This window comes from Amblyraja radiata, chromosome 26 (genome assembly GCF_010909765.2).
Source record: "Amblyraja radiata isolate CabotCenter1 chromosome 26, sAmbRad1.1.pri, whole genome shotgun sequence".
In the NCBI taxonomy this organism is placed as follows: domain Eukaryota; kingdom Metazoa; phylum Chordata; class Chondrichthyes; order Rajiformes; family Rajidae; genus Amblyraja; species Amblyraja radiata.
In genome coordinates this window covers 763,827-776,572 of record NC_045981.1, presented here as the reverse complement: position 1 = coordinate 776,572, position 12,746 = coordinate 763,827, and the positions used below count along the sequence as shown (strand labels likewise).

Genomic DNA, 12,746 nt, shown 5'->3' with positions numbered 1-12,746 from the left:
AAAGGTAATTGATAAAGCAATGATGATACATGGACCCTCGACACTGCACCATTAAACATCATGCAAGGTTCAGTCAAAGAGAGACATTAAATGCTGGAGCAACTCAGTGGAACAAGGCAGCATCTCTGGATAGAAGGAAGGGCAACATTTCCAGTCGAGACCCTTCTTCAGACTGAGAGTCAGTAGAGAGGGAGACACAGAGATAAGGAAGGATAAGGGGTGAAAACAAGACATGAAAGAGAAGATGTAAATCAAGGAAAAGGTAGAATAGATCATTGTTAGCTGGGAGAAGGTGACAACGAGGCATACAGAGATAAGCTTTAACCAGGGGGACAGTCAGACTGGTCACAGAACTAGGAGGGGGGAGGGATGGAGAGAAAGGGAAGGCAGGTGTTATTTGGAGTTAGAGAAGGCAATATTCATACCGCTGGGGTGTAACCTTCCCAAGCAAACCATGCGGGGCTGTTCCTCCAATTTGCTTTGGGCCTCACTCTGACAATGGAGGTGGCCCAGGACAGAAAGGTCGGTATGGGAATGGGAGAGGGATTTAAAGTGTCTAACAACCGGGAGATCAAGTGGGTTTAAGCATTTATTTAGATTGTATTCACATACCTGGTGCTTTTCTCTCTGCCTTTAACATGACTGCATATTGATGGCCGATTGTGCAGTAGGGCTTCGGTAAGGAGAGGAGACCTTTGCAAAATGTATATGCTTTTTCGTAAAGATTATCAGGAATGTACGCAGCCTGGAAAAGATCATGAGTCAAGAGTGTTTTATTGTCATACGTCGCAAAATTGAACAATGGAAATTTAACTTGCAGCAACACAACAAATATGTAAAGATATTAGTTCATGATAATTGTCCCTACTGTGGAAGATAGTGCTAGTGTACGGGGTGATCGCAGGTCGGCATGGACTCGGGGAGCCGGAGAGCCTGTTTCTATACTGTATCTCTAAAGCAGTCTTAAAGTCAGTATATTGTAGAGTTGGCCTTGTCAACGACAAGATTCAAGGAATCCAAAGGAGAACTATAAGGGTAAAGCTGGATTATTTATAGTAAGGGGATAGCAAGGAGCATCTAAAGTGGACAGCAAGGTGCATGGAGGCACCACTAATGTTTCAAATAAACATAAATGCTAAAAGCTAAATGATATAAAGTTAAATATCTCTGTTTCTCTTACTCTGCAAACAAATACTCACCCTTGCCTTTCTGTACCCACCTGAATAATCGCATACATTAGGGTGTTCAGTAACGGTAAAATGTAGTGCTTATTGTCATCTTTTGCCTAATAGAAAAAAAACTCCAGTCATTTTGATTCAAAAATCAATACTGAAGTATCAGTTCAATAACAGACAGAATGAACCTCATATACATTCATTCAGAAAATAATACTGTTGAGAACAGAGGTGGCACAGTGGCACAGCTGGTAGAACTGCTGCCTCACTGCTCCAGAGACCCGGCTTTGATCCTGACTATGGGTGTCGTAAGCACGGAGTTTGGCCGTTCTCCCTGAAGTGGACCGAGTGGGTTTTCTCCGGGTGGTCTGGTTTCCTCCCACATTCCAAATGTGTAGGTTAAGTGGCTTCTGTAAATTGTCCCCAGTGTGTAGGATAGAACGAGTGTAGAGGTGATTGCTGGTCAGTGCAGACTCGGTGGTGAAAAGAGCCTGTTTCTAAGCTGCATCCCTAAACTAAAGACTGGCTTCATTAATAGCACTGACAATTGTGGGTGGGTGTAGATGTTGACGAGAGAGTGCAGGCATAGCCTGCTGCATGAAGTGAGAGGCAATTAACGAATCAACATCATGCAATATCAGTTATCAGTCTTCGTAACCATTGACCCTTTTATTTCATATAGTTTCTCACCAGCTCCAGTTCACCCATTAGAATATTAACCAGATATTTGCTGTTGTTCGGGTCTCGTTCAGTCTTCTTATGCAATGTCCACCTAAACATCCCTGTGGGAAGGAAAGAAAGGATCTGATGAATGTCAGAATTGAAATAAATATTTCTGTATCTCAGTTCCTATTAAAGAAAACAAAAATAGCAGAAATCAGCAAAACCAATCAAGTTTCCCAGGAAAGTGTGAAACTCAGATCACATCTTATCTCTTTAATGAAGAAAACTGTAGATTAGTTTAGAGATACAGTGCAGGAATAGGCCCTTTGGCCCATCAAGTCTGTGCTGACCAGCAACCCCTGCACACTAACACTAACACACACACGCTAGGGATGATTTGCTATTTTACCGGTCAATCAAACCTGTAGGTCTTTGGAATTTGAGAGGAACTGGAGCATCCAGAGAAAATCCACCCAGGTCACAGGGAGAACGTACAAACTCCCTACAGACAGCACCCAGAGTCAGGAACGAACCCGGGTATTTGGCGCTGTAAGGTAGCAACTCTACCGCTGCACCACTGTGACGTCCCTCGAGTCATATGGCTTTGATCAAGCTAATTGTATCCAGCATGTTTAAATGTATGCAATCGAAGAACGTTTCAAAGTTTTATACATAAAAGTCTGAATTTTAAAAAATTACATGCAATAAAAAAGAAAAACAACTTTGTTTATAACGAAGAAAAAAATATCAATAGTTTAAAACGGAACCGTAAAATAACAGAACAATAACTGTCGTATCTGCCTCACTGCTCACAATAACTGTGTTGTTTTGCCTAACATTCTGCAGTTTGTTTTACACTGATATGAAACTAGAATCATTGTCAAGACACTGCATGTATGGAATGATTCTGGTACTAATGAGCCAATTTGTACTCGAGTATCAAAATGTAATGAGGTGAAATTGAATGTAATTTATTTATTTTATATGATCATATTTTAAGAGGAGAGACCTGATTGAAGTATATAAAAGGAGAGGCATAGAAGAGTAGATAATCTGAACTTTTTTCCCCACTGGGTGGAAATGTCAAAGACTAGAGGACAAAGCTTTGAGGTGAAAGGGGATAAAGTTTAAAGGAGATGTGCAGGGCAAGTATTTTTATTTTTTACACAGAGGGCAGTGGGTGGCTGGGGTGGTGGTGGAGGCAGATACGACTGTGTCATTTAAAAGGCTTTTGGAGAGGCATTATGCATGTATGCAGAATGGAGGAATATGGATCATGTGCAGGCAGCGAAGATTTGTTTAACTTGGCATCATGTTTGGCACATTGTGGGTCAGAGAACCTGTGCTGTTCTATGTTCTCTGATCAAGGATACTGTGAATTGCTGAAGGTATACCTGTAATGCTGTGAGGAATTGGGAAAGCATCCCTTAATTCGTATTGGTTAAGGGCCTATCTATGTGTAGGATCTAAAATAGTTTTTCCAAATTCTCTCACTTCTGTTTAATTAATTCCATCCAAACCATTGGCATGGTGGCGCAGCGGTAGAATTGTTGCCTTACAGCGCCAGAGACCCGGGTTCGATCCTGACTATGGGTGCTGTCTGTATCGAGTTTGTACATTCTCCCTGTGACCACATGGGTTTTTGCCAGGTGCTCCCCTAATATAATATAGAGCAATCCCCTAATATAGTTAATCTCAAGGTCCCGACCCGAAACATCATCTATTCCTTTTCTCCAGAGAAGCTGCCCGACCCGCTGAGTCACTTCAGCTTTTAGTGTTTATCTTCGGTCTAACCAGCACATAGAAACATAGACAATAGGTGCAGGAGTAGGCCATTCGGCCCTTCGAGCCTGCACCGCCATTCAACATGATCATGGCTGATCATCCAACTCAGTATCCTGTACCTGCCTTCTCTCCATACCCCCTGATCCCTTTAGCCACAAGGGCCACATCTAACTCCCTCTTAAATATAGCCAATGAACTGGCCTCAACTACCTTCTGTGGCAGAGAATTCCAGAGACTCACCACTCTCTGCGTGAAAAATGTTTTTCTCATCTCGGTCCTAACGGATTTCCCCCTTATCCTTAAACAGTGACCCCTTGTCCTGGACTTCCCCAACATCGGGAACAATCTTCCTGCATCTAGCCTGTCCAACCCCTTAAGAATTTTGTAAGTTTCTATAAGATCCCCCCTCAATCTTCTAAATTCTAGCGAGTACAAGCCGAGTCTATCCAGTCTTTCTTCATATGAAAGTCCTGACATCCCAGGAATCAGTCTGGTGAACCTTCTCTGTACTCCCTCTATGGCAAGAATGTCTTTCCTCAGATCAGGAGACCAAAACCGTACGCAATACTCCAGGTGTGGTCTCACCAAGACCCTGTACAACTGCAGTAGAACCTCCCAGCTGCTATACTCAAATCCTTTTGCTATGATGCAGTTCCACATGCAGCTCCTTCCCACACAATCCTCTTATATACATGTTTGAATAGCAGAGGGAATTTTGCCAAATTAGTCAGCACCTGCAACTAATGACAAATCAAATATTAAATTGATTTTCCATAAAACAAATAGTGTGACCAAATATAAATTTATAGCAGTTAGTTAAACTTTCAACTGACTGATAAAGCTTCAATAATCATGTGAGATTTTAACTTAGAAATAATTAATCTTTAGTGTAACAATCTGATTTCCCCCACCTCGACTGCACTGGAATGCTGGATTTGTTCGGTCTAGTTCCCGTATTATTGCCTGTACGCTGTGCTTGATGTCAGCTTCGGCAATGGCTTCGGCACTGGAGCTTCCTCCTGAAGGAACAAAACACATTTGCCCACGTTGTAATACAAGCTCTATCATGGCGTTTCCCATTGCCTTGTTGTCGTGTGTACATCAATAGAAAACTATCTGGGAGCACCACAACATTTCAACTCCCTTCATTAGGGATCTGATGAGAGATCCCCATCCGATTAGATAGTGTCCTAAAGATAATATAGATTAGAGAAATATGATATTGGCACCAAGAAATAATAAATGAATAAGAGGAACAGCAACAAAAAATAACAAATTCAATAGACGTAGTGTTTCTAAAATAATGCGTTCCAATTTGTGAAGATTATTGGAAGTGTAGCTGCTGGTAGAGCCACTACCTCACTGTGCCCGAGACCCCGGTTCAATGCTGACTTCAGGTGCTGTCTGTGTGGAGTTTGCACATTCTTCTTGTGATGTGGGTTTCCCCCAGGTGCTCCGGTCTCCACCCACATTCTACAGAGGTGCAGGTTTCCAGGTTAATTGGCCCGCTAGTATGCAATTTGCTCACCAATTTAGAATTAGAATCATGTAATTTGACTGAGTGGTGGTCTTATAGCCCTGTCCCACGGTACGAGTTCATTCAAGAGCTCTCCCGAGTTTAAAAAAAAAATCAAACTCGTGGTAAGCACGGAGAATGAACGTAGCGGGTACGTCGGAGCTCGGGGACGTGTCTTAGCGCTAACGGCAGGTACTCGGGAATACTCGCTAACGGCAAGTAAGCTCGGGAAGACTTGTGAAGATTTTTCAACATGATGAAAAATGTCCACGAGAGCCCCGAGTACCGACGAGTGGCCATTACCGTAAATCTCCGAGTTCGAATCAGGGCAAACTCGGGAGAACTCTTGAATGAACTCGTACCGTGGGACAGGGGTTTCACTCTAGTGCTCCAGTCTTTATTTAATGTCCCTTTGCTCCTTCAATCAATGTTATAAACCTTTCTTAAATCTCGATGAAAGTTTCACTTTTGATCACTAACTTTGTGATCCACGGCCTTAGGAACCCCAACGGAAACTGGTTTGCCCTGCTTTCTGTTCCAAATTGCATCCATCTCCCTATGTGACACTGACTGTATATCTTAATCTGAACATAGAACATAGAACTGTACAGCACAGGAACAAGAGCCTTCAGCCCACAATGTCTGTACCGAACATGATGCCAAGATCAACTCATCTTCCTGCATGTGATCCCCACCCATCCATCATCCACATATCCATGTGCCAATCCTAAAGCCCCTTAAATGCCACTATCGTCTCTGCCTCAACCACCACCCCTGGCAGCACGTTCCAGGCACCCACCATCCTCTGTGTAAACAAAACCCCTGCCCCGTACCCACCTTTACACTTTGCCATCTCATCTTAAAGTTATGCCCTCTAGTCTCCTTCCTTCACCCCTCCCCTCGCAATCCCTCAAAATCTTCAGTTGTTTTTAATACCATCAGCCACAAACCCAACCTATTGGCTTGAGACGTTATATAAAAGCAGAGCATCTCCGTGGAGTTGCATCCATTTACTATTTCAATAAAAATCACTTACTTGTGCACCGTTCTTGAAATGTGCCCGTCTCATCTGCACGCTTTTTCTCCCACATTGCCCCAGCGTTCTTCACTGCAACAGATAAATGACAATGATGATCCCTTCACACACACATCGAAGCAGCGACCAAGACAACACACAACCAGCTCTACTTCCATTAACCCCTTCCTAACTTCATGCTGCCCTGGAAAAGCAGAAAACATAATCAATGACATGTCCCCTCTCGGTCATTCCATCTTCTCTCGACTCTCGACAGAAGCTTGAAAGTGCACACGACCAGACTCAGAAATAGCATAGCTTCCTCCCCTCTTATTGGGCTTCTGAATGGTCCTTTCATAAGCTAGGTACTGTCCGATTCACCTCTACCCCATTGCGGACATTGGACTTTGTTTTGGGAACTGGAGCTCTACAAAGCTGAGTACTATATTCTGTACTCTTTGCCTCTTTGTTCTATTCCACTTGAACTTGGCTGTATGTATGTTTGGTATTATCTGATTTGATCGGATAGAATGCAAACAAAGGTTTCAGCACTACATGTGGACATGTGACGATTATAAACCCAAACCGCTTTCTGAAAAGCAAAATCGTCATTCTTTAAATTTCAGGACAAATCGCTCAGACAAGTGATTTTGCCTTCCTGTACCTATCCCAGCCACGAGAAAAAGCTCTCCCCCGCTCGATCTCCGGAGCTCTGCAATTGCGTTTCTCCTTGAAGATTCAATCCAAAGTTGGAAGTTATCATTGAATCTGCAACATGTGTTGTCACTCAGCAGCACAGGAGTGAGGAGAGCGAGTGGAGAGAATATTACACCATCGTTGGATTTCAGGCAACTGAACCGTCCTCCCAGCAACTCAAGCCAAACTTTAGTCGCACTAACCTTTCGATTCCATGTAAAAGTGTTGCTCGTGTCTTCAGTCCAACAAGCAGCAACATAGATTAACTGGTCCAAATGCTTCCTTTCCCAATTACGGTATCATTAGGCACAGTGCACCCTGACGGCATCGATAGTTGGCTTCGTTTGGTCACCAAGTAAACTACAAAAATAAAAGAAAATATTTTGGCAGAGTTCTGGCAAATATCAATCAAACATAATTCTAACTGTTGGCGCCAGAATTAGGTTCAATCGTCACAGTTTTTGTGTAAAATATTTGTGGCAATATAATATTTTTTAGAGCACGTACATGCAAAATGTTAAATTGTTGTAGCTGAAACTGCCTGGTTACAGTGAAGATCTTAGCTGGGTCTACTGTATCGGTACAACTGTACAATTTATCATCACAGGGAACAGGAAGATGGTGGTGGGGAAGGGGAAGCACCACATTTGCATGTGGTTTGTCCACAGGTGTAGGTAGTGCGTACGTTCAGTCCAAAATTGAATTCACTACCACAGACGGCCTTGGAGGCCAAGTCATTGGGTATTTGTAAAGCAGAGATAGGCGGGTTCTTGATTTATATGGTGTCAAAGCTTATGGGGTGAAGGCAGGAGAATGAGGTTGAGAGGGAAAGATAAATCAGCCATGATTGAACGATCCAGTAGACTCGATGGGCCGAATGGCCTAATTCTACTCTGGTGAATTATGAACAGCAATGCAGAAACCTTGGACACGACACAGAAATATTACCAAGCTAGCAGCGAGTTTAGTCAAAGCTCTGTTTGAGACTGAAACAGCTACAACCTGCATTAAACGACTGTGACATTACGGATAGTTCAGATTAGTTTATTGTCATATACACCAGAATGCAATGATATTCCCCGTTTCATATAAAGCTCAGAGTAAATATCATACATGGTAGAAGACATTCAACAATAGATGCAATGAATGCAAAACAGCTGAATGGTGCAATGGTCCTAGTACAACCTGAAGTATAAAAAAAGTCGGCCATAAATGTAATATCTGATACACTATTTTACATTAAATCCCGTGTGCTTTGCTGTTTATTGCTCCATAAATTTAACAACTTAGATATCCCATCTCTAGGCTTTCTGAATGCATTGCTCACAATGTGAAGTAACGTTATATAAATATGGATATTACACCTAGCCAGAGTGTAATACTTTATGGGACCTCAATGTTATATCTTTGCACTAAATGCTGAACCCTCACTCCATTATCTGTGCACTGTGGGCCGCTTGATTGTAATCTATAGTCTATTCTCCGACTGGCTAGCACGTAAACAAAACGCTTTCATTGTACTTCGGAAGAAGTGGCAACAATAAACTAAACTAAACAGAAAAGCAAGATCACATTCTGAATCACTTGACGGTTGCTGGTTATAGTTTCATGTCTGACATTTAATCAAAAATTCTCATTTATAACAGTACAATATTGAGGGAGTGGAAGGCTCGCTCTGCTATATTTTGGATGAATGCTATTCTCTTGACAGGATATAAAAGAACAGTCTTTGGATATACTGCCTAGAGTCCTTCAATCAACGTAGCAATACCAGAGAGTCACAAACTGCTGGAGTAACTCATCTCAGCAGGCCAGGTAGCATCTCCAGAGAAAACGGATAGGTGACATCTTGGGTCGGAAACCTTCTTCAGACTGTTTGTAGTGGGGGAGTGGGGGGTGGGGAAGTGGGGAGTGGGGAGTGGGGGGGTGGGGGAGTGGGGAACTAGAAAAAAGAAAAAAAAGACAAATCAGGGCAGGAAAGTTGACTTCAAGCAGACAGGTTCCCCGATAGGCCAGTTGTTGGTTAATAAGGAAACATTGTTGTAAACTGTGGAACTGATGAACTGACGGGGAAGGAGAATGTCTGTAGAAGTTGCCGAGAATGACACAATTCAACGGTCATACCACTGAGTGTAAGCTACCCAAGTGAATATGAGGTGCTGTTCCTCTAAGTTGCCTGGGGTCTCACTCTGGCAATGGAGGAGGCCCTGTCCAAAAAGGTCAGTATGTGGGATGGGAAGGGAAAACTGGTTGACTAGACTATCTGTTCACTCATTGTAAACTGTTCCACTTTAATGGAGATTGCAGTGCATGAAATGGATGGCATCGATCCTTTAATCAGTGTTGTAGTTAGTCACTGCTGTGTTGTCCAAGTTACAGCAGTGACTAACTGTAGTAGTGGTGAAAGGACCAATGACTAAATGCCATTTCAGATGTGGTACTGAAATGTATTGCATCACTTCATCATTGTTTCCTCTTCATCGTTGTTTCCTCTTCATCGTTGTTTCCTTACAGCTGCACATAATATAAACCCTAACTGCATCGATGAAGTGACCAGTAGCTCATATTTTCCTTATTTCTGTTCCAAGCAGAGAAACAATTTTGAAGCATCTCAGTTTATTTTAGTTTAGTCAAGAGAGTTTTATTGTCATACGTCCCAGATAGAAGAATGAAATTCTTACTTGCTGCAGCACAACAGGATATGTAAACATAGTATGATGTGACAAACGGGATAGAAAAGCTCAGTGTGTATATGTACACACACATGCTTACAACATACCCATATGTATATATACACATACACACACACACTCTCAAAAAACAAACAGCAGTGCAACAATAATAATAGTAGTCTATTGTAGTTCAGAGCTATATGAGGTTGTAGTGTTTAATAGCCTGATGGCTGTAGGGAAGAAGCTGTTCTTGAACCTGGACGTTACAGTTTTCAGGCTCCTGTACCTATTTCCCCGATGGGAGGGGCGAAATGAGTGTGAGGCCAGGATGGTGTGGGTCTCTGATGATGTTGGCTGACTTTTTGAGGCAGCAAATCCGATAAATCTCTTTATTTAGGTCAGAGCTGGTGATGGACTGGGCAGAGTTCACAACTTTTTACAGCCTTTTCTGCTCCCGGACGTTCAAGTTGCTGAACCAGACCATGATGCAACGTGTCAATGTGCTCACCACTGTGCACCTTGGAGGCTTAATGATGGAAAGATCCACAGGACCTGATGAGATTTATCACAGACTGTGGGAGACTAGGGGAGAGATTGTTGGGGCCCTAGCTAATATTTTTTAAATCATTGCTGAACACAAGACATACCAGGTTTTGGAGGACTGCAAATGTTTTCCTCCTTATCAAGAAGCATCAGTCTCCATCCTGTATGATTTCACAATTCTTCGTAGTAAAGGTGGTGTATGCTTGCCTTCATTGTTTGGGGGCATTGAGTATAAGAGTCAAGAAGTCACATTGCAGCTTTACATGACTTAGGTTAGACTGCACTTGGAGTATTGTATGCAGTTCTGGTCCACCCCATTACAGGAAGGATGTGCAGGCTTTGGAGAGGTTGCAGAAGAGCTTTACCAGAATGCTGTGTAGATTAGACAATATTAGCTGTTAGGAGAGGTTTGACAGACTTGGATGCTTTTCTCTGGAGCATCAGAGGATGTTCTCCAGAGATGCTGCTTGACCTGCTGAGTTACTCCAGCACTTTGTGTCCCACAGTCTACTTTCTATAGTCTACTCTACAGTACACTTTACAAGTCTAGTCTATTATACCAGGGCCATTCCTGCACCTATTGTCTATTGTCTATTATACCAGGGCCATTCCATTAACCCACACCATGCCACCTTCTTATTTCAATCCTGGTATCAGCAGGAGGGAAAAGGAGCCTGCTAGAATCATATATGAGAGATTATGAGAGGCATAGGTGAGGTAGACATTCAGAACCTTTTTCCTCAGGATGGAAATGCCAAAGGCTGAATCTTTGAGGTGAGAGGGGCAAAGTCCAAAAGAAGGCATGGGGCACATATTAATTTTACAGAGGGTAAAATTGACCACAATATGGTCGAATTCCATATTCAAATAGAAGGGGAGCAGGTTGAAACTCAGGCTAGGGTGCTTAGTCTAAATAAGGGGGATTATGAAGGTATGAGGACTGAGCTGATCAAAGTTGACTGGGATAGCAGACTCAAGAATAAGACGGTACATGAGCAGTGGTGTACGTTTAAGGGTCTACTGTATAACCTTCAAGAAAAATTTATCCCTATGAAGAAAAAAAGGGGTAAGGGTAAGAACAGTCAGCCATGGCTCAGTAAAACTATAAAGGATAGTATTCGGCTGAAGGCAAGGGCATATAAGGTAGCCAGAGATAGTGGGAGGGTAGAGGATTGGGAAGCATTTAAAGGTCAGCAAAAAATAACTAAGAGATTAATTAAGACGGGGAAAATAGACTATGAAAGGAATTTAGCAAACAACATAAAAACTAATAGTAAGAGTTTTTATAGCTATATAAAAAGAAAAAGGGTGGCTAAGGTGAACGTTGGTCCATTGGAGGGTGAGACTGGAGAGTTGTTGGTGGGGAACATGGAAATGGCAAAGGCATTAAACGAGTATTTTGTATCAGTCTTCACCATAGAAGACACAAAAAATATTCCAACGTTGGATAAACAGGGGGCGGTAGGAATGGAGGAGCTAAATACTATTAAGATCACCAAGGAGGTGGTATTAGGGAAATTAATGAGACTGAAGGAGGATAAATCCCCTGGGCCTGATGGATTACATCCAAGGGTCTTGAGGGAGATAGCGGTGGGGATTGTGGATGCATTGGTGATAATTTTCCAAAACTCCCTGGAGGCAGGAACGGTCCCAGTGGATTGGAAAATGGCCAATGTAACACCTATATTTAAAAAAGGAAGTAAACAGAAAGCGGGTAACTATAGACCGGTTAGTCTAACATCGGTGGTGGGTAAAATGTTAGAGACAATTATTAAAGAAACACTAACGGGGCACTTGGATAAACATGACTTCATCGGACAGAACCAGCATGGTTTTGTGAAGGGGAAGTCCTGTTTAACGAATCTGCTCGAATTCTTTGAGGAAGTAACAACCCGGGTGGATAAAGGGGAACCGGTGGATGTGGTATACTTGGACTTCCAAAAGGCTTTTGACAAGGTGCCACATAAGAGACTATTGCTAAAAATAAAAAATTATGGAATTGGGGGTAATATATTAGCATGGGTAGAGGATTGGCTAACAAATAGGAAGCAGAGAGTGGGGATAAATGGTTCATACTCGGGATGGCAACCGGTAACTAGCGGGGTTCCGCAAGGGTTGGTGCTGGGACCCCAGTTGTTCACAATTTATATAAATGATTTGGAGGAGGGAACCAAGTGTAATATATCAAAATTTGCGGACGATACAAAAATGGGAGGAAAAGTAGGGGATGAGGAGGATAGGAAGAGTCTGCAAAAGGATATAGATAAGCTAGGTGAGTGGGCAACAACTTGGCAGATGAAGTTTAATACTAATAAATGTGAAGTCATTCACTTTGGGAAAAAAAATGATAGGGCAAGTTATTTTCTAAATGAGGAGGAGCTGCGTTGTAATGCAACGCAAAGGGATCTAGGGGTATTAGTACATGAATCACTAAAAGTTAGTATGCAGGTGCAGCAAGCAATCAGGAAGGCCAATGGAGTTTTGGCCTTTATTGCTAGGGGGATTGAGTATAAAAACACGGAGGTCTTGCTGCAGCTGTACACAGTATTAGTGAGACCACATTTGGAATACTGTGTACAGTTCTGGGGTCCATACTTAAGAAAGGATGTACTAGCCCTGGAGGCAGTGCAGCGAAGGTTTACAAGATTAATTCCTGCAATGAGGGGATTGACATATGAGGA

At 42.5% G+C, this 12,746-nt stretch overlaps 1 protein-coding gene across 1 annotated transcript in view; it reads right to left on the bottom strand.

The window, feature by feature from the left end:
* Window positions 1-12,746, bottom strand: part of pik3r6 (phosphoinositide-3-kinase regulatory subunit 6) — a 57,369-nt gene that overhangs the window by 28,598 nt on the left and 16,025 nt on the right. The window contains exons 2-7 of the mRNA XM_033044745.1: window positions 7,054-7,210; window positions 6,176-6,247; window positions 4,535-4,642; window positions 1,866-1,957; window positions 1,220-1,285; window positions 613-745 (exon numbers count right to left, since the gene is read on the bottom strand). Of these exons, the coding sequence (XP_032900636.1) occupies window positions 613-745; window positions 1,220-1,285; window positions 1,866-1,957; window positions 4,535-4,642; window positions 6,176-6,247; window positions 7,054-7,066 (484 nt within the window). The 5' untranslated portion in view covers window positions 7,067-7,210. The remainder of the gene's footprint in view (window positions 1-612; window positions 746-1,219; window positions 1,286-1,865; window positions 1,958-4,534; window positions 4,643-6,175; window positions 6,248-7,053; window positions 7,211-12,746) is intronic.